General features: G+C 54.3%; 5 protein-coding genes across 5 annotated transcripts; 1 reads left to right on the top strand and 4 right to left on the bottom strand.

The window, feature by feature from the left end:
- Nucleotides 1-1,730: 1,730 nt before the first annotated feature.
- On the bottom strand, nucleotides 1,731-5,349 carry BO66DRAFT_381929 (uncharacterized protein). Its single transcript, XM_025645980.1, has 3 exons — nucleotides 4,969-5,349; nucleotides 3,925-4,758; nucleotides 1,731-3,871 (listed from the first exon to the last, which is right to left on the bottom strand). Exons 1-3 carry the CDS (start codon nucleotides 5,179-5,181, stop codon nucleotides 1,871-1,873), a joined length of 3,048 nt encoding a protein of 1,015 aa, XP_025499946.1. The 5' UTR covers nucleotides 5,182-5,349; the 3' UTR covers nucleotides 1,731-1,870.
- A 911-nt stretch (nucleotides 5,350-6,260) lies between these two features.
- Nucleotides 6,261-7,681, bottom strand: BO66DRAFT_332217 (S-adenosylmethionine synthetase; the record flags this gene model as incomplete). The annotated part of the gene is made up of 4 exons (XM_025644121.1): nucleotides 6,261-7,261; nucleotides 7,316-7,343; nucleotides 7,467-7,524; nucleotides 7,599-7,681. The coding sequence occupies 4 exons, from the start codon at nucleotides 7,679-7,681 to the stop codon at nucleotides 6,261-6,263; spliced, it is 1,170 nt and encodes a 389-aa protein (XP_025499947.1).
- Nucleotides 7,682-8,581: 900 nt separating this feature from the next.
- BO66DRAFT_381933 (putative signal sequence-binding GTPase GPN3) lies at nucleotides 8,582-9,518 on the top strand (the record flags this gene model as incomplete). Its single annotated transcript, XM_025645981.1, has 1 exon — nucleotides 8,582-9,518. The coding sequence occupies exon 1, from the start codon at nucleotides 8,613-8,615 to the stop codon at nucleotides 9,516-9,518; it is 906 nt and encodes a 301-aa protein (XP_025499948.1). The 5' UTR covers nucleotides 8,582-8,612.
- A 330-nt stretch (nucleotides 9,519-9,848) lies between these two features.
- Nucleotides 9,849-11,585, bottom strand: BO66DRAFT_394829 (Apq12 family protein). The gene is made up of 2 exons (XM_025648084.1): nucleotides 11,175-11,585; nucleotides 9,849-10,787 (listed from the first exon to the last, which is right to left on the bottom strand). The coding sequence occupies exons 1-2, from the start codon at nucleotides 11,188-11,190 to the stop codon at nucleotides 10,261-10,263; spliced, it is 543 nt and encodes a 180-aa protein (XP_025499949.1). The 5' UTR covers nucleotides 11,191-11,585; the 3' UTR covers nucleotides 9,849-10,260.
- A 420-nt stretch (nucleotides 11,586-12,005) lies between these two features.
- Nucleotides 12,006-20,186, bottom strand: BO66DRAFT_414548 (uncharacterized protein; the record flags this gene model as incomplete). Its single annotated transcript, XM_025649475.1, has 5 exons — nucleotides 12,006-12,090; nucleotides 12,154-13,685; nucleotides 13,737-14,608; nucleotides 18,590-19,921; nucleotides 19,991-20,186. The coding sequence occupies 5 exons, from the start codon at nucleotides 20,184-20,186 to the stop codon at nucleotides 12,006-12,008; spliced, it is 4,017 nt and encodes a 1,338-aa protein (XP_025499950.1).
- Nucleotides 20,187-20,383: the final 197 nt, after the last annotated feature.

A 20,383-nucleotide genomic window follows, 5' to 3' on the forward strand; every position in this document is an offset into this window, starting at 1 on the left:
TGCACGTCCAGCCCACTGTGGTGACCAATATCACAAAATCCCAACCGTGTGGGCTGAAGACATTTCTGTGTGATACGGCACGGCAAGAAAAGAGTCGCCCAAGAAACGCACGCAGCGCAAGGAGCAGGAATCGACTCTCCATGCCACACTCCCGCAGACCAACCCGCCCTGAAGCTGTCCGTGGTATGTTTTTAGGACATGAGTCGACTCTTCGCGCCTTGTTTGCCCTGGTACCATTCCCTGGTACCCAGCCCCTGTGTATCAAACAAAGCTCACTCAACCTCAAAAGACACTGGCTGTAAAGGTATATCTCATCTCCGTGGGCTCAAACCCACTCGCAAGAAACCCCCCTGCGTCACTGGCGTGCAAACTGCATCGAGGTTAATCTCTGAGATCGGTGAGGAGATCTCAGGACTTTCTCCCCATGCATCTCTGGCTCGCACCCTGCATAAAACCAAATCACATCTGCGCTATGCCTGGCTCCATATTCGTGGACCGGTCACCCAAAACAGCATGGGAACTTCCTCAGAGAGGCCATCGGGCCTTCGTTGAAGTAGCGTGAATACACGGCACTCGCCGTCTTCAACAAGGGCTTTCACCAACCATGCTTCTTCCGAGACTGAATGCGGTCTTCTGAGAGTGCTCGGTCGCCAACGCAATAGGCTCAAAGCGTTTGAAGTAGAGGTGGCTCCTTCCCACCCCGATAACTGTCTTTTTCTTGGCCCATATCTTTCTACCCTGGAGAGTAAGAGACGGGCTGGATGACCCAGGACCTGCAGGATTTGCTTCTTCTTGTCGGCTGCCGGTTGGAAATTCTGGTCTTGACGGGAAGGCCCATCGACGTTCCTTAGGCGCTTGAGGGTGGTTATGTTGGACGTTCTTGTGGAAGGCCTGACATATGCTGTTGTACGTGCGACACGGAGCCATAGTCCTCTGCGTTGCTTCATGTGGCACCTTATCAGACACAACCCCTACCGCACCATCCCTACCGAATTATTTGTAGGTCTCTGAGTGGTTTCATCTTGGAAGATGTGTCAAACCTCGAAGCCGCTCCGCATCCGCGTCTTCGAGGCAGAGACTGGTGATATTGGTGGTCAATAGATTTCACATCGCAGGCTTAAGGGTAGGGCATCTAGACTGATGGAGACTTCATACTAGGATTATATTAGTATCCCAGATAATATGACTTCATGTATAGAACGAAGTTGACAATGATACTTCTGATACTTGACAGGGCCCATGGCTTCATTTTCTTCTCTCTCTGCTGGGGTCTTGGAGTAGTATAGGCTTATTATTCTTGAGGCTGGTCCCTGGGTTGAAGTCGCTGGGTCTTGGATAGATGATATGGTTGACCTTTGGAGTCAGTAGATGAAGGATTTGGAACATTTTATCGCTGGTTTGATGGTGTGGGAGAGAGGATGGAGGATGAAGGATGGAAAAGAAGAAGGAAGGAAGGAAGAAAGAAAGGAAGAGAAAAGATGGAGAATGAGAATGGAATATACAGAGGGGGTGAAAGACGATTAACAGGAAAAATCTAGGTAATGGGGAACAAGGAAGAACCAGAAGAAGTTAATATACGGTACAAGCAGAAGAATGGAGCTATGGTGAATAAGACAATTGACTTGACCACAAAGAGATCAATGAGAACCATTCACTACAGGGCTTTCGTGATTCACTAAGCAAGTGGAGAGCCTTGAATGAAACCTAAAGATGCTTCTCATTCTATATACCTTCACTACCTGGATATATCAACAAACTAGTACGCTGAGACCAGAACGAAAAGAATGTGCCCAGTAGACGCCCGCTGAATGCATGACAAGAAAAAGCACCGCCAACGTATCAGTAACTCAAGAACAAAGTGTTCAAACGCCTACATTGCAAGATCATCATCATCCCACCCCAGTGCCGAATAAATTGATTTCTCCGGCGTGACCGGGACCGCGGCTGAGGTGACCGGCACCATCAGCTTGGCAGCACTGGGCTTTCGCACCGGCGTGCTGAACACGGCTGCCGGCGCTTTGACGGGAGTTTCAACGGAAAGAACATGGCTGGGGACCGGGTTGTCTTCAGGGATCGGTATCCCAGCGGGAAGAGCGGCGGGTATGAGGGCCGGTTTGGGGGGTGTCTCCATCACCATCGATGGCTTGACGCGCGGGAGGAAGGTGTCCACGTGCCGACGAGACTGAACCGGTGTGGAGGGGGCCATGTCCACAGGGCGCGGTGCTGCTGGCAACGCCGATTGACGGGGCGGGACCCTGAAGAGGGCACCGGAACCACTCGACAAAGGTGATGCCGTGGGATCAGCCAAGAGTGGTTGGGCTGGACGACGAATTGGGGTCTCCTGGACCGTGCTACCTGCGCCACGACCGGAGGATCCAAAGAACAATGAACCAGATCGAATAGTCGAGCCAGGGATCACCTGGGGCTCACTATTGAAGGGAGAGGACATCGAGAACGTGGGTTTAGAGATGGATGATGACTGCACGAAAGTCGTGGGAACAGGGGGCATCCCCACGACAGCATCCTTCTTCCGACTGCCCTTCTTAGGTGTGGCTGCGACTTGCACTCCTTGTCCCATAGGATTGCGCACAGGGTTCTTCGGCTTCCGGGAGCTGGTGCTGTGCACAGTACCAGTCGAATGCCGCTTAACGGCATCATCGGCAATATCCTTGGCCACGAGTTCGCGGTTGGGCTTGCGCAGAGCATTGATGGCCGCATCCAGTTCCTTCTTCTGCTCTACCAGCATCTGCATCTTCTTGAGCTTCGTCTCGTGCTGACGCGTGACGGCGTTCAGGTCGACTTCGCGGTTTTCAGCGCGTTTGGCCTTCTGGATTCCCCCACGCACGCTTGCTCCCGCGATCGGTAACAATGGATCCAAGGAATTGCGTCTCGCCTCGGCCTGCGCTGGCGTAGTGTTGGACCGGCTCAAAGACGGGGTGAGGCGAGGCTGAGACGTCATCTGATCTGTAAGGACACGCTGGAAGGTACGACGACGAGACTGCTTCTGCGCCTGTTGCCGTTCAACAGGAGTACCAGGCTCTCCCTTGGGCGCTTTCTTGGTCTGAGCCTGCTTGGTGAAAGGTGAAATAGCACTAGATACGCCCAGTTTCCGTGTGATCGACTTGCACTTATCGGGCAGACGGGGGGCATAGAAAGGAATAATCACTTCCGTGCAGAAGTCCCGCACAGCGTCGCTCTCGACCTTCTTTCCGGAGAGGTGGTTCTGGCCGTACGTCGCACCTGCATCGGGGACAACGGACTCCTCAAAGCTGACAGCGTACCAGATGCACAGTCGGTCAAGGTGAAGTTCGAGCATGGTGTTCAAATCTTGCTGCTTCTTGTTTTTCGACTCCTTCTTGACGGGTGCCTCTGGCGCACCTTCAGCATTGTCAGTCTGTTTGCTCTGCTCTCCCTCAGTGGCAGCCGCTTCAAGAGACATTGTTTCCAAGATGAGAAGGATTTGCAATTGCGTTTCGCGCAGGCGTAGATCGGCAATCATCCTCTTAGACTCCGTCTCCCTCGACGTTGGGCCTTCCGCGGACAGTCCCTGATCGCTGAGTGTCCGATTCTTCCACCACTTGCGCACCAGATTGGTTTCTTCGGGGTAGAGCCCATTCTTGCCAAGCTTCTTCTTTGTGCTCTTGCGTTTCTTCTTCTTGGTTACCGCTTCATCATCTGACAAAGTAAGTAGCACATCACTAAGTATAGCAGGTAGGGTCTCGCGATACTTGAGATCCATCTTCTTAGCGACAAGGATAGCTTCCCTGTAAAAATCAATCAAATCCTGAGGTCTACTGCCTTCGGACTCGGACGATTGAAACGCAGCCCGGCAGCGCGCAAGAGGACCTTTAGCAAAGTACGCCACAGACGTCTAACACTCCCAGTCAGCATATACACCTCCAGCCGAAGACACATCAAACTCACCTTCGAGATATAAAGCGCCTGCAAATACTGCTCGCGCAAGTTCTCCAAGAAGTCCTGCGGGGACCGTAGGGCATCCGCAGTCTCCTGCGCCAGCGCCTGATGAGCAGCATCAACACGCGCATCCGCATCAGCAACAGCAACAGCACAAGCCTCCACCCCAGAAGCACTCGAGCTCCTCTCCAACGGAACGGCAATCTGAGGCGTCACAGCCTGCGAGTCCTGGCCATGAGCAGCATCCTTCCGCGGCGGCACCTCACACTCAACCGTCCCAGCAAAAACAACAGCAACCTCCACCTTGGCCATCTTCCCCACCTGCTGCAAGCCCTGAGAATCAGGGTCCTCAATCCTCGCCGCAGCCCACCACTCACCCCCTCCAACACTACCTTTGCCCTTACTGTCCTCTTCGTCCCCATATTTCTGCACATCATGACCGATACCCTCACCATAAACTCCCCCACCAATCTCAGCACGCACCCCCTCCTTCCCCGCAACAACCAACTCCCCCTCCCCAATCGCCTCGACGACCCTCAACAACGCAAAGATTCCCCTCTTCACGCGCTCCACAACCACCAGCCCGCCACCGGGGTCCATCCTCGCAGAAAGCACCATCTTCTCCCGACCCGTCCGAGCAGCAGCACCGCTATCATAGTATTCAAGGATCGGAATATGCGCGACAAAAAGACATCCCGACTGGACTTGCGAGGACGACGACAACGACGCGGAGGTGACGCTGTGCGGTGCGTACTCCAACCAGGCGAATGGGATGCGAGAGCGCGGGATCAGAGCAATGGGCGCGAGGACGAATGGTTCTTGGGAGAGAGAGGTGGTGGGTGCCTTGACGCCTCAATTAGTTTTTCCATAGACCGTAGAATATAGTGTAGTGTAGCGTGGGTGTCGTATACGTCGTAATGAATCAAGAATGCAAGTGAGGGACGCTACCAGCGGAGCATCACAAGCAGGTATTGCGGGGGAGGGTACAAGTGGTGGAAGAACACAAGAACACAAGAACTATAGAGCCAGGAAGACATTCCAACAAAAACATACCCGGATCGTAATCGGCCGCGAGATCCAATCAGTTGGTGGCCCGGAGGAGCAGGAGCCCGACGTAAGAGCTGGGTCGAAGCATGTTTTGCGCTTCTTGAGCGGGGGAAGTGCGCTGCTGCTTTCGCCGTGGTCTTTCGGTTGGTGGGTTTGGGTGTGAGGGACTCGGTTCAGAGGGATGGGTTGGAGGGCGCCGGAGGACAGGAGCGAGGCCATGGGCGTTTGTTTTGGTCGGCGGAGAGGAGCGATCTAGTTCATGCTGTGGGTTTCCGTTTGATAGTATCCGGAGAGCAAGACCCAGACAATGTAGTGCAGTCGGCGTGCAACAAGGATCTAGGTCTATTGGGTAGTGGTAAGTAGAGGAAGAAAAGGGCTCTTCTTGCGGTGACGCGCGATGCTCCGTCCGCCTTCACGCGTCCGCGCGGCGGAGCGCGGTGTATCCCATTAAGAAAGCGGTCTGCGAGGCGGTCAGGTGCCGGTTTTTGCATATTGGCACGAGCAGCTTGCACTTATACGGTGGGCTACTCGTGCCAATCTGCAAATATGAACTACCCCAGAAGAAATCATGAAGTGTTTGTTTGGGCTATCGACCAAGACTTCAAATTCTCTCTCAGCATTTGCACATTGCTTCTTTTGAGGAGTGTTTATTTCTCTCCTTTTTTCCTTCTGTTTTTCAAGAGCTGATTTTCACAAGATTAGAGATATGTGGCTACATTTTCGATGTTAAGACTCCAGTCCAGGCTAAAGCAACTTACTCCTACGCGACTACAAATGAAAAAGATCTTCACAACACAGACATAGCCTGTCCTTCATTAATCTATATTGCTAATTTTAAATTAGCAGCTCATGATGACCGAAAGAACATCCGTTCCTTCCCCATCTATGCGATTGCTCCTATCGGAAACTTCCGAAAGTCCAGACCGAGGGAGCCGACGGACAACACCACATGCCGGAGCCACGCACCGCGCGACTCCGAAGGCACTCGTGGTCTGGCCCATCGAGTCCCCCGGGACCCTGGAGGAGGCAGTGTTGAAGACTTTCGCTCCCGAAAACGCCGTGTAACAACCCTCCCAATATATGAAAAGTGGTATCATGTTGAATTTATCCTCGCCGAACCCGCCTCTTGTGGAGACGACCATGCAAAAAGTGGACAAACAATCCAAAGGAAACAATTGCTTTTTTTGACATGTCTATGCTCATGCTTTGAGTTGTTGAAAACAAAGCAAAATCATCACATTCGTAACGCAAACATACTCACAAGAGAAGCAGGTGCTCGGGTACAGCGTTTGACACGCTTAGTACTTGAGAGCCTTAGGCTTCTCCCAGGAGAAGGACTGGTTGGTGAAGTGACCGTTCTTGGCGGTCTGGAAGTAGATGGGCTTGGCCAGGTCGAGCTCCTTGACGATGACACCGGGACGGAGATCGAAGTTGTTGCGGATGATCTCGACGAGCTCGTCAGAGGACTTCTCGGAGGTGCCGTAGGTCTCGACGAAGATGGAGAGGGGCTCAGCGACACCGATGGCGTAGGAGAGCTGGACGAGGGCACGGCGGGCAAGGCCAGCGTTGACAAGGGACTTGGCGATCCAACGGGCAACGTAGGCAGCGGAGCGGTCGACCTTAGAGTAGTCCTTACCGGAGAAGGCACCACCACCGTGCGCACCCCAGCCACCGTAGGTGTCGACGATGATCTTACGACCGGTCAGACCGGCATCACCCTGGGGACCACCGATGACGAAGCGGCCGGAGGGCTGAAGGTGGTAGACGGTGCGGTCATCGAGGAGCTCGGCGGGGATGACCTTCTTGATGATCTTCTCCTTGAGGACAGCACGGAGCTCCTCAGTGGTGACGTCCTCGCTGTGCTGGGCAGAGATGACGATGGTGTCCACACGGAGGGGCTTGACGGCACCGTTATCGTGGGCGTACTCAATGGTGACCTGGGTCTTGGTGTCGGGACGGAGCCAGGGGATGGAGCCGTCGTTGCGGGCCTCCTTCATGGCGCTGTTGAGTCTGTGGGAGAGGAGAAGGGTGAGGGGGAGGAGCTCAGGGGTCTCGTCGGTGGCATAACCGAACATGATACCCTGGTCACCGGCACCGAGCTTCTCAAGAGCCTCCTCGTAGTGGAGACCCTGGGCGATATCGGGAGACTGCTGCTCAATGGCAACCAAGACGTTGCAAGTCTTGTAGTCGAAACCTTTGGCGGAGTCATCGTAGCCGATGTCCTGGATGGCACCACGGATGACCTTCTGGTAGTCGAGCTTGGCCTGGGTGGTGATTTCACCGAAAACCATGACCATACCTGGGGGGGCTTGTTAGAACAATAGTCACGTCAACAAGGGAGAACAATCCATACCAGTCTTGGTGGCAGTCTCGCAGGCAACCTGAGGGATGCGCGTTAGTGATTTATTCGATGCACGAAAGAAAAAAAAAAAAGACCCCGCGTCGATAACGGCAGCCAATCAGAGGGGAGTATGCGCAAAGCCCCGAGATGGAGGGGCACGTACCTTGGAGAGGGGGTCCTCAGCAAGGCAGGCATCGAGGATGGCATCGGAGACCTGATCGCTGTTGGATTGTTAGCAGGAAGAGTCTGGCAATGCAATTACATTCTTCTGAGCGAAAAAGAGCGAGAAACGCACGCAATCTTATCAGGGTGACCCTCTCCGACGGACTCGGAGGTGAACAAGAAAGTTCCGGTCTTGGGGTTAGCGACGCTGCCCATTGTGATGAGAGGAGATATGTGATGTGATTAAAGACACAAGAGGGGAGGAAAGAGAAGGAGAAAGAGATGGAGTTGAAAGAGGAGGAGGAAGATGAAGAGAGAGAGAAAAGGAGAAGAAGTAAGCGAGGAGGTGGAAGGAAGGGGTAGAAATGAAAAGAATAAAAAGAAGGGGGGGAGGGAGTGGGAAGGCAGTGGGAGAGGGGGAGAAAATGAATGGGAGCCCCGCCGGTCTCTCTCCCCTCCCCGTATTAATGTCTTTCCGATGGCGCGATTTGGCTCCGGCGGTGACGGATGGCAATAGCAGCGAGGAAAAAAAAAAAGACTTTTTTAAAAGCCGACAAGAAGAAAAAAGGCCGGGGACGCAAGTGGGAACCAATCGGAGAGATTGAATCGTCCACCTGCATGCGGTGAGGACTGGCAGTACCCGGACTTTTCGGTTCTCCTTTGCGATCGTCTATCCGCGGCGGCACTTTCTAGTCTCTCTGCACTGGACAGTAGTCACAGTCTTTGGAACTAGTCTAGCACTTCGAGACGAGTCTACCGGTAGACGGACGGTTCATCTGCTTGTCCGCTTCCTGCTTATCCGCATTATTGCACTGGCCGATTGCCTTTCTCCGAGTTCCCAGCTTATCCAAATTCAACCCGTGGGGGGGCTGGTTGTTGTTGGTTGCTAACCAAGTTGCGTTGCTAACTCAACTCAACTTTCGGGCCTTTTTCTTTCTAGTCCGGTTCCTCTCTCACTCTCCCACTCGCCATACTAGCTTGCGCTTACGAGCGAAACGAAACATCCCTGCGTCCATCTCCGACTTTTTCCCCCATCGGAGATTGCTTTTCAGGTTTCCGTTTTGGGCTTCTTCCCAATCGATTTTTTCCCATCCTTTTTTTTTTTTTTATTTTCCTGTTTTACAAAGATCGGACCCCCTCTTCCAACATGTCCAAGTTCGGCGTCCTAGTGATGGGCCCCGCCGGGGCCGGCAAGACGACCTTCTGCAGCGCGGTGATCCAACAGCTCCAGAACACGCGACGGAGCTGCTTCTACGTGAACCTGGACCCGGCGGCGGAGACGTTCAGCTACGAGCCGGACCTGGACATCCGGGAGCTGATCACGCTGGAGGACGTGATGGAGGAGCTGGGGCTGGGCCCCAACGGCGGGCTGATCTACTGCTTCGAGTTCCTGCTGCAGAACCTGGACTTCCTGACGGAGGCGCTGGACCCGCTGAGCGAGGAGTACCTGATCATCTTCGACATGCCGGGCCAGATCGAGCTGTACACGCACATCCCGCTACTGCCGTCGCTGGTGCAGTTCCTGTCGCGCGCCGGCCCGCTGAACATCTCGCTGTGCGCCGCCTACCTCCTGGAGAGCACGTTTGTCGTGGACAAGGCCAAGTTCTTCGCCGGCACGCTGAGCGCCATGTCCGCCATGCTGATGCTGGAGATGCCGCACGTGAACATCCTGACCAAGATGGACCAGGTCAAGGACATGATCTCGCGCAAGGAGCTCAAGCGCTTTACCAACGTCGACGTCCAGCTGCTGCAGGCGGACCAGGACCGCGACGAGGAGGAGGCAACAGGCGGTGGGGAGGTCGTCGTCCAGGGCGATCCCGCGGCCAAGGAGAACCTGCTCAGCGGCGGCTCCTTCAACCAGCTCAATCGCGCCGTCGGCCAGCTCATCGATGACTTCAGCATGGTCTCCTTCTTGAAGCTCGATGTCCAGGACGAGGACAGCGTCGCCGCCGTGTTGAGCCATATTGACGATGCCATCCAGTACCACGAAGCGCAGGAGCCGCGCGAGCCCAACGATGCCCAGGAGGTCGATTATGAGGATGGCGATATGTGAGGGGGGGTGGGCTGACAAAGGGAGGGGGATGTGTGCGAGCGGCAGGGGACTGCAACTGAGGAATGAAGCGCAAGCCGAGATCAACAACACATCAACCGGTCGTCGCCAAACACCAGTGGATTCTCTTTTACCGACAATTCGTTATCGCAGGATGTCAATTGGACGTGCCCACCACCACCACACTTATTGCAAGTCTCGTTTGCGAAAGGAATGTCACTTCCACCGCTTCTTTCACGCAAGCTGCATGTAACGTGCCAGGAGAGAGATTCAGCAACATGAATATGGCCAGATAAGGGAAGCCAGAGAAGAGAAGCCAGAGAAGAGAGGATATACAGAGCCAGACGGTCAAAAAGCGACGGCCAAGCATTCTGCCCGATATCGGGACATGTGGAATGACAGCATCAGAGCTTGGGTCTGTCAGCCAGCCAGCCAGCCATCAAAGGCTACAAGCCATGCATGCCATGTTTACGAATGTAAATAATCAGGATTACACACAAAACCGAAATATGAAATAATAAATAACAATAGTGATTCCAAAGAAATCTAAACCCAAAGGCAAGGTGAAAATCCAGCCCGAAGCGCAAGCCACACAGTCATGCCCATAGTATAGTATACTATAAATAACCATAGCATACATGCACATCCACTGGGTGGCCTGGCTCACTTGACTTCACACCAAACGCCCACCAACCCGGCAAACACAGCAAAATGAAAGTGAAAGAAACCAAACAGAGGGAGAGGTTCAATACCTCCCCAGAGGAACCTGCTGGCCCCTGCCGCCAAACCCCGCAGCATTATTTCCCCCAAAAACCCCGGGCTGCCGTCCTCCATGTTGCTGGGGGTGGTGCTGCCGCCCCGCGCGCTCCAGATCCTCAAAGAGACCTCCCAGCAGCCCCCTGGCGAGGCCGACCAACCACCCGACGTCGCGGGCGGCCCGCTCGACGCCGCTGGTGTACAGCCAGACCCCAACGCCGAGGACGGTGCCCCACCAGAGCAGCCACCACGCGAGGCTGACCCAGAACATGACGACGCGGCGGGCGTAGTCGAGCAGCTTGAGCGAGAGGAACAGGATCACCAGCAGGAGGGTGACGGAGATGAGGTCGGGCATGGCGCCCGAGGAGGCGGCGAGGTAGCTGGCGGCCGGGCGCACGAGGTAGGGGTCGATGTAGGCGGCGCGGACGTGCGCGAGCGCCGGGGTCAGGTACGAGGTGTTGAGGTGGGCGGTGAGCGCCGAGAAGGAGGTCGTGGTGAGGTGCTGCGTGATCGAGTCTGGTACCACGATGGGGGGTTGGTCAGTATACTCGTAGTTGTTGTCATAGTCATCATCGGTAGTGGGGGCAGAGGCCGCGGGCAGAGTGAGGAATTCTAGCGGCGGTTCGAAGAACCTCGCCTCCTCCTGCTGCTGCTGCTGCTGCTGCTGCTGCTGGGCCTGGTGATGCGGGTTGATGATGGGGAATGGGTTGGTTTGGGACGGGGTCAGGTCCGGGAAGACTTGGATGTAGCTGATGCCGCCGGGGCCATCGTCTCCTCCTCTCCTAGCGCGAGAGAAACCACCATTAGGGAATGGGGCTGGCACTGGGGCCGGTGGGTTGATGGCGTTCCGTCGCGTGGAGGATCCGGACGGTCGGCTGCTGGGCTTCTTCGACTGAGTCTCACCTGGAAGATATTCCATCCTTGCGCTTATGCTTCTGCCTTTTCTGATCCTGGTTATCCGGCTGATTACGATGTTGTTGCGGTCGAGGCGGTGCGTGAATGCGGTCCGGGTAAGGTGAGTTTTGAGTGGAACAGCCGAGGAAAATTCATAGACGTCGTGATCTTTATATAGTCATGATCGTGAGGTCTGGCACACAATGCGATTTGAAAGAGACCGGAGGATTGGTGGTGATAAAGGATGGTTGCGGGGGACAAATAATGAGAACAAACCAGACAAACAGATCTGGCGATAAGTTCCTTTTGTTGTTGTCGTTTCAGCCTGGGTCAGAGTGTCATTTCCTTTCATCACCGCCTGCCTAAAAGGAGAGGTTCCGTCTGGAGTCCTTGAGACAATGCGAGGTGATGCTGGACAAGGTTCATCCGGCCTATCTATCCATGATGTCTTGCGTTTAGACTTTTTCTGATCGTTTCGATAGAACACCCCAGAGAATCCCCTTCAACCGTCGGCAGCACTTTGCTAACAGCATCACTATCAGCAACTCACATGTCTTACTGAGGAATTCAAGCATTCCACGCCCGCTTACCAATTCTGCCAGCTAGTTCCACTTGTGAAGGCGGTGATGGTGTCTCGGTCTATAGCCCGCGTGAAAAGGCAATTTGCCCCGGTCATCATCCCTTGAAAGATCATAGAAACTGAGAATGCGATATTAGTCTATGATATTATACATCTAGATCACTGATGATGGTCATTTATATACATGCGCCTCTGGTGAGGATCTTCCAACCATGTACAAGCGGGATGGATGCACAGCATCCGCATCCACGGTTTACGTCTTAAGAAACAATCAGGGTCTTTAATGCCTCGCGTTCAGCCAGAATCTCGGCCTGGAGCTTTCTGGTCTGGCGTAGTGCGTCATCCCTGGGAAGAGTTAGTTGAAAAGTCATTTATCAAGGCCAAACTGAGAAAAAGGGTACAACTCACCGATCGGACTGCAGTTCGGCGACTTCAATCTGCGCACGGTTCATCCGACTGACCACCTCCTCCATCTCCGAGTCGGCGTCCCGGAGTAACTTCTCCAATTCCTTGACCCGCTTCGCCAGCGTCTCGAACTGAACCGCCTCGTTCAGCGCCATTCCGTCACCACTCGTCGTCTTGTCTAACCGCGGTGAACGCGCGCCGAATGGGGTGTTCGGCGGCTTCGGAGATAGGGCCATTGGGCTGCGCGCGCCATTCTTGACGCGCGTCAGTTGAAGACTGTGACTCTCCTGAAGATTGCGGACTTCTTCCTCATGACGCGCCATCTCGTCCTCGGAGAACTGCTGTGCCATGAGAAGGATATCCTCCATCTCCTTGAGCCGGCTCTGCATCTCGTTGATGCGCGCAGCCGACAGCTGCTGCTCTTTCTCGCCCTTACCAATCGCCTCGGCTAGGCGGGCACGCAGAGCAATGTTGTTTGCAAGTTGTTGCTGCACATGATCCGCTAAGCTGTCGGTCCGAGTGACCGATTCCGCCAGCATGGGAGACTGCGCCACAGTGGCTTCAGCCTGATCCCGGTCAGCCTGGAGCTGCTTGTAGGCAGTCTCCAGGGAGGTCGAAGTGACCAAAACTTCAGCAAACCCGTCCCGGTCGCTTTCATAGTCCTCAGGGACCGTGATGTCATGCTCCTGCAGCAGGACTCGCAATGAAGTGGTCTCCTGCTCGGCGCGGTCCAGATCCATCTTCAGGCCTGCGAGTCCCTTTTCGCACTGCCATTTCTGCTCCATGGCTTCTTCCGCACGGTGGCGGAGCAAGTTGACCTCCTCTCGGAGGTTCCGTACCTCGCGTTCGTAGCCGATCTTACGCGGAGACTCCGCCATCTGCGCACGAGCCAGCTCAAGCTCCATCATCTTTAGCTGTTTCTCGTACTCGCGAGAATCGTAAGCCTGGCGTTCCAGCAAACGTCGAAGAGCTTCGTGAAGGGCATCCCGTTGGGCCTCAACGTCTTCAATTCTGTCGGCCAGGTTCTCTCGCGGCTCGCTTCGTTCCTTGACATTAACAGAGTTTGACCGAGACAAAGAGTTGGACCGAGATAGACCGGTCGGGGCACTTGGTTTTGAGCGCACACGTGCCAATGAGTTCGAACGAGACAGACCGAGTCCCGTACCTCGTGCCGAAGACATGGTATCTTCCTCCGCGATGGAGGCGAACCGGCTCCCTTGTAGTTGTGCTAGGGAGGCATTCTCTATCTTTAGTGCCTCAATCTCCCCCATCAACCGCGCCACCTCGGAAGGGTCCGACGATTGCTGGTGGGAGTTATTGGCACTATTTTGTAACTGAGGTATTACATTCTCCTTCAGATGGTCCCGCTCATTTCGGAGCTGCTCGAGCTCGACACGCATGGCGGTGAGCAGATCTTCGAAGTTGTCTTTGATCTGACGCTCTTCAGCCAATTTCCGACGAGTAGCTTCCAAAGCTGTCTCCAGCTCTTTGGTACGGGAGGACATATCTGAGAGATCGACTCTTTCCCGTCGCAGCTAGAACGATGCGTTAGCGCTAGCAGAAGAAGAGGCCTGAAGCATTCATACCTGGTGCACTTGCGATTCCAAAATCTGAACGTGGGCCTCGGAGGCCGCACGTCGACCGCGCTCTTCCTGCAGTTTCTGAGACAGCTCTACCTTTATCTGGGCCCGTTCCTGCTCTGCAGTACGCTTGTATTTCTCGATGTCCTCCACTCGACCACCAGACTCATATGCATAACGAATAGAGCTACTGCCGGAGTCGGAGAAGTAGTCGCTGGTTCGACGGTTAGGCGTGTCGAAGACCGAATCCGACTGTAGTCGCTCGACCAGGTCCTCTAACTCCATCTCCCGGCGGATCGAACCCGCAAGCTCTGAGCTGATCTCCCGCAACTCATTCTCGAGCTCTGCCACCAGGGCTGGGGCTCCGGACTTCTCCAAAATGCTGGCGCTGCTGAGCGACGAATTGCGATGCGGAAGAGACGTATGCGGGCGGGTAGGGTCGAAGGGGACCGTTGTGGATGGCGTTATAGAGAAGGACGCGCTGGGCAGTGACGGCGGCATGGGTGATGGAATGGGGGATCGGCCAGACTCGGAGATCTCGGTGCTCGAAGATTCGGCGCCAGGTGAGGAATTGCCTGCCCGCCACCCAAAGAAAGAGCTGATCTTATTGCCGGGTGTCTTGGGTTGTTTGCTATCCCCAATAGTGGACGAGGTGCCGGTGCGGCGGGGAGGGTCAATCTGCAGCGGGGCTGGACCGTTTGACGGCAGGTGCAGAGCCATTGTGGTAGCGCGCTTCGGGTTTATAGCCGGGGATATACGTTTATGGACGAAGGATTCACTGACGAGACGGTTATGTACCCGAGTCGCATTCGTGAATCGCGTGGAGTAAGCAATGTCGTAAACGGGGGTCTCGTCGTCGCTGTCGTTGACAGGGCTCCCTATGGACGAAGTCGTGTCTATGCGGAGATGGGACGAGGATGGACTACCACGCGGGAATCTGGGGCAGACAAAGAAGAGCACGGGGTTAGTCCTGGAACGTGCGCGGGGAGCGTTGGACATAAGAAGCCCTCCCCAGAGCTGCGAAAGGCGCGCAAGGCGGAGCGAGTGTACCAGCCAAGGGGCAAGGGTCCTTAAGGGAGAGCTTCAGAGGGAGAAGGGATGCGACGGACTGCCATACCTATCCAGGTCCCTGGGAGGAGAAACGGGGTGGTGTATGTGCTGTTCTGGTTCGTGAGTATATTCGGAGTATGGTTCAGGCGTGTGTTGATATATATCGTCTTCGTCTTCGTCGTCCTGATGGTCATATACGTAATCCAGAAACGACGGCGATGAAACCGGGGACAAGGCCAGCGTCTGGCCGGCAGCCAGAGGGGAGGCCGGGTGAGAATCCGGATGCGCAGGCGAGTTGCCCCGAGGAGAGGCAAGTAGGGACGAAGAGGAGGAGAAAGGCCTAGCTGCGTGCGAGGGGTTCACAGCATCCTGGGGAAGCGGCTTCCTGCGCACGGTGAAGGGAGAGGAGAGGGAAGGGGTTTGGGTATGAGATGCAGATGCTAAGGTGGGAGAGGAGGGGGAGAGGGGGATAGGGACAACAGACGAAGGAGGAAAGTCGGGAGGGGGGTAGGCGGAAGAGGAGGTGGAAGTAGTGGAAATGGGGAAGTCAGGGAGACTTGGCCCCGGACCGGGGTTGGGGTCAAGACTCCCTGGGTGATAGGAGATAGTAGTAGTAGAGATATTATTGGTGTCCTGATGCGTGGTAGTGGTTGTAAGAGGCGGCGGCGGCGGAGGAGGAGGAGGAAGTGAAGCGGTAGTAGCGGCGGTGATTGTAGTCGCATCGGGATGGTCATGGTGATTGCCATGGTCATGGTCATCATGGTTCTGACTATGGTTCGATGGGGGAGGACTCGAGGGGAGGAAACCGCCCGAGGCAGGAGGCGGAGAAGTCCAGCCGGGGGCCATTGCACTCTAATTGGGTGAGGAGCAGACAAGTGACACGAACAGGAACAAAGCAGATCAAAGACAATCAGCTGAGGATCGACGCAGGCCTCATGGCTGACGGGAAAGTTTGGGTTTGGACTCAGGAATGGAAAGGCTGCTGCGTGTGTGAGGTGAGACTAGGACTAGGACTGAGACTGAGACTGAGACTGAGACTTTGGGGTTGGAAAGAATAGGAGAAGTTCCATTGATTGGAAAGAAATTGGGGGGGGGAGGAGAAAAGACGGAAAATCTGGAGGAAAGCTTGAAAAGGGAAAATGCAATAATTAATTCGAATTAATCCGGAAATCAACTAAAAAGAGGAAACGTAAAGGAAAGGGGGGATGAGATTGGCAGAGGAAGAGAAGGCCAGAAGCGCGCGGGAAAAAGGAGAGCCAGCGAGATGCAGAAAGAGGCAAAGCTGGGATCCACTTGGCCGTGGGATCTATACAATGATGTTGGTGGATTGACACTGCTAACTGGGTACTGGCTGGAGAACAATAATCTCCATTGTGAAGCTCAGAGCACTCTAGTTCATGCTGAGGAGATCAATCCTTTCCCACTTCTCATTCTTCCTTCATACAATAACACTACCACTACAACCATCATCACCACCACCTTGTATGAGTATATTGTCTTGTCCAAAATATGTGCCAGACTTGACGATAGCCGGAGGCCCAGCCGGGTGGCCGATCGGCCCCACCAGCTCTCGGGCGGCAAGGCAAGTCAGGGGTTATCCGGCTGTCTGTCCCGTCCTGCTTGCTGCTTGCTGCTTCATGATTATTCCATTCTTTCTTTCCCACCTGCCACCACTTTGTTAGTCTGACAATTAGTAGTACCATCAAAAAGTCCCGACCTGGATCCAGGGTAAGGGCATACCAGTATCTATAAAAAGCACAAACCTGCCAACCATTATGCACGCCAGTGTATCACCATTGTCAAGAACCAAAAAGCCAAGCTGTTGGCCCGAGTCAGCCTACACAATCTCCCAGGGCGGAAAGAAAAAAAGAATAAAAAAAGAAAAAGGAGAGAACAGACCAGCCCCCCCTCCCTTCCAAGCAACTAACGCCGACTAGTGGTCCGTTACCAACAGTCGCCTGCACTCGGACCAAGGATTCACAACCCTCCTAGAAGTCTGATCATGACTATCCTTGCTGAATCGGTTCACTCGCTTGTCGATGGCCCAAGTAAAGTTGCTGCATGTGTTTTTGGGAACTTTTGAAAGATCGGCCCTGGGCAGTAGTACCCATCTCGGCTCGGGAGTTGATTGATATCCATGCAGGGTTCCACTTGGGGGGGGTGGGAGAGGATGTATACGCAACTCGGTAGAGTAGCTCAGCTAGCTCTCATCTACAGCACTATAGCTACCTAGTAGTTATTAACCATTAAGTTGACTAGCCATCCAGTTATTCATACGTAAGACACAGAAACAAAACGGAAACGCCATGACCCCTGCCCCTACTGCACCTGCATATACTAACTATGTAGTAGCTTGAAGTTACCAACAAGACCATAGCAACTACTAGTTAGTTATAGCAACTAGTAAGCGCCCCCAAAGGCGGACGGACCCAGGGACCAGCCCCGAACTCCAACGGCGGCTAACAAGTTTCGTATCCAATGTCTCCCCACAAACAAACATCAGCAACCAAAAAGCCCACTTCCTACGGAGTCTCCGTAGTCAGTATCAAGTCCATCTATAGACACTCACCGTGAAACCTGAAACCACCAACGCCCACCCGCCTACCAACCTCTACTTACCTCCCAGTCTTCAATCTCCATCCCAGCCAAGCCAAGCCGGTCCCAACCCGCAAGCTATTCTTAGCCACCAAGCCAACGTTCCGGCAACTCAACTATCGCGGTGGCTGCAGGACAATCATGCATGCACGTAACCTAACGCACGCACGCGCGCGGTTCCCCCCAACCCTGAGACGGAGGTTGGCAAATGGGAACCCCTGCGGCAAGGTAGTGTCAAGGTAGTGTAGTGAGTGGGCAGGGTATTAGTTAATTAGATGGCTAGCCGCCGGAGGAGGCATCTACTTACGGAGTACTACCGTAAGAAAGCTACAGCTCCGTACGATGTAGACTACAATCAACGCTCATGAGTGGTGCAGATAGATTCTTGGAATATTTGTGTCTGTGTTCGGGTCTAACGTGGCGGCTAAGGGGCAGTTTGTTGAACACTATAGTTCAGACTCTGCCGCAGAACAGGGAATAGTGTTCTAAGTATAGAAATAGGATAAAGTGCGCACTGTATTCATATATATGGAGCACAATTCGAACTACATACTAATTGTCTGTATGTGTCTGTGCTCGTTCCTTGGGAGGAAGATAAAGGTTCAGACCTCAGAAAGGAAGGACATAAGCACCAGAATGGGAGGCAACGTAGGCGCGAGCTCTGAGCCTCACACCACCCAAGAAGAAAAGGGTTCTTGTCTTGCTGTTCCTAGGGTCATATGTCTCGCAGAACAAGGAAGTAAGTTAGGAGTAGAGTAGGGTTAGGGAGGAAATGCCGGTGACACAAAGAAAGATGCGGTGCCCTGGACTTGACCCTCTCTCCCCTCCCCCCTGAAATCCCTGGGGGATCCCTTTACACAACGGTAAACCTGGGTTTCTCTTTATCATCCCCGCCTTTGTGTGTAACAACAGCAAACCTCGCCATGCACTAATTAAATGCATAATGTGACACCAAAACAGCAGCAGAAGGAAATAACGCCATCAACTCATCGCTAAAATAGCACAAAGCAGGATACCTCAATGCCTTCCAGTTCCAGGAGACATTGTCAATCCTTAATATATACATCAATCATACCACATAAAAGCTCGCTGTGGACCCCGATTTCCACACGAATAAACCCCCCTCCCTCAACTAATATGGGATGAAATCAATCCTCATACGATCTACTCTCCGGGTCAGCAAACAGCTTCTTCTAAGGAGAAGGCAAACATACCCAGGAACTGAGACCACCCCTCATTCTCATCCAACTGATTACCCCAATACTGCTCCAACAATCTCAATGACTGCAAGACATTTGGCACCCGGATAGTATCATGCAGTGATGCCAATAGCTGGCGGACCTGTTGTCGATCCGCCCCGCGCGCCTCGCATCCCGCAATGAACAGCGGTGTTGTGAGCATCACCCATGGACTCAAACCGGGAGACGGCCCGATCTGCGCCGTGCATTCCAGGATCCGCTTGACTGAGTCCTGCACCACCGGTGCCGACGCGGGCGTCTTGTACAAGCGGCGGTGGATCTGAATCAGCGCACTGCGCTGAAAGGCCTCATTGCAGAGCATCAGCTGCCGAATGCAGTCCGGCGACAGTCCCTCCATGACACCCGGGTAGAAGGCCGGCTGAGTCCCAACTTCTTCGGCAGCCATTAGCCGACGGAGGGCGCCTTCAAGCGTGGCTGCTTCGTGGGCGACGTCGATGTTAACAACGGTATCTCCTACCGCGGCTTCCTGTCCTGGTTCCTGTTGCTGCTGCAATAGATACTGATGCTCCCGCCAGGATACCGCACCAATCGCGCGAAAGATCGCGGCCAGGTTGACAGTGAAACCCCAGTAGTCATCCAGATAATCAGGGGTTGCGGATTCGGTTTGGTTGTCCGCGACCGCTGCTTCCACCCCGATCGGTGGCCCATTTCCAGTCAACGCTGTCAACGAGACGATCGAGCGGTGCCATCGGTCAAGGTACCGACGAAAACCCTCAGGCGATCCCGGTGACAGGATTCCGCGCTGACTCGAAGAATCCATGAGGGCCTTTGCTCCCGCGATATGCGCGCGCCACGAGTTGGGATGAATAGCGCCCGAATGAATCTCGGCTAAGCAGAGAGTACGCGCTGTGGCGAGCAGGGCATCCGACCCTCTGCTGGCAGGATTCTCCAGTTCCTTGCGAAAGTGTTCCAGGCTGAGCGCCATGAAGCGCGCGATTTCCGGAGCCGACTTGACATTTTCCGACTGGTTGTGGAGCGCTTGTAGGTGAATGGCAGAGAGGGCCATGGTTGCGTATAGGAGAGACGGGGTTTGTAGGGCCATGGGGACCAGCATCTTGCAAATGTCCTGTTGCATACCGGAATGACAGGCAGTGATCTGCGAGGCATCATTGAGAAAGTGGTGAAGAAGGGACTTCTGGTCGGTCGAAAGGGAGGCGAACGGGTCAATGTAATAGTTTAGACTAGTCGTAGCGGTCGTCGTAGTTGGGGTACCAGCGATTATCGAGCCGGGAGATAGGGCCGTAGAGGATGAGTTCGTGGTATAGATAAATTCGCCGGGGGAATACTCTGGTTAGAAACAGGCGCTTCGTTAGCGACCGAGACACTAGAGTAGAGTAGAGTAGGGCTCTTACGTACCCAGCTTATGCATGCCTCCGTTACCCACACAGGCTCCGAATCGCGAGCGCGAGAAAGCCCGCCCACCCCACTGCAGCTGCATCGCATATCGACAAGGCGTGTTCGCTTGCTGGCATCGGCCACAGCTTGGACGCTGCTCGTCACACTTCTGCCGACGCCCTTTACATCGCTTGCACCCAGTAAAGGAACGCGACATGTGTGTCGGTGGTTTTATTTGTTTATAGGCTGCTTTCGGGAGGATAAAGCGGGTGTTCCTGGGAATCCTGGTAGGCCTCGGTGGGGATCTCTCTTTTTTTTTCTCCGCAGATGACTGTTCGGCTACCCCAAGGGGGGGTCTCAAGAGGAGAGAGAGGGTCCAGATCGACCGGATTCCACAATCCACAGCGGATGAGG

The sequence above is a fragment of the Aspergillus aculeatinus genome, assembly GCF_003184765.1.
Source record: "Aspergillus aculeatinus CBS 121060 unplaced genomic scaffold BO66scaffold_53, whole genome shotgun sequence".
In the NCBI taxonomy this organism is placed as follows: Eukaryota; Fungi; Ascomycota; class Eurotiomycetes; order Eurotiales; family Aspergillaceae; genus Aspergillus; species Aspergillus aculeatinus.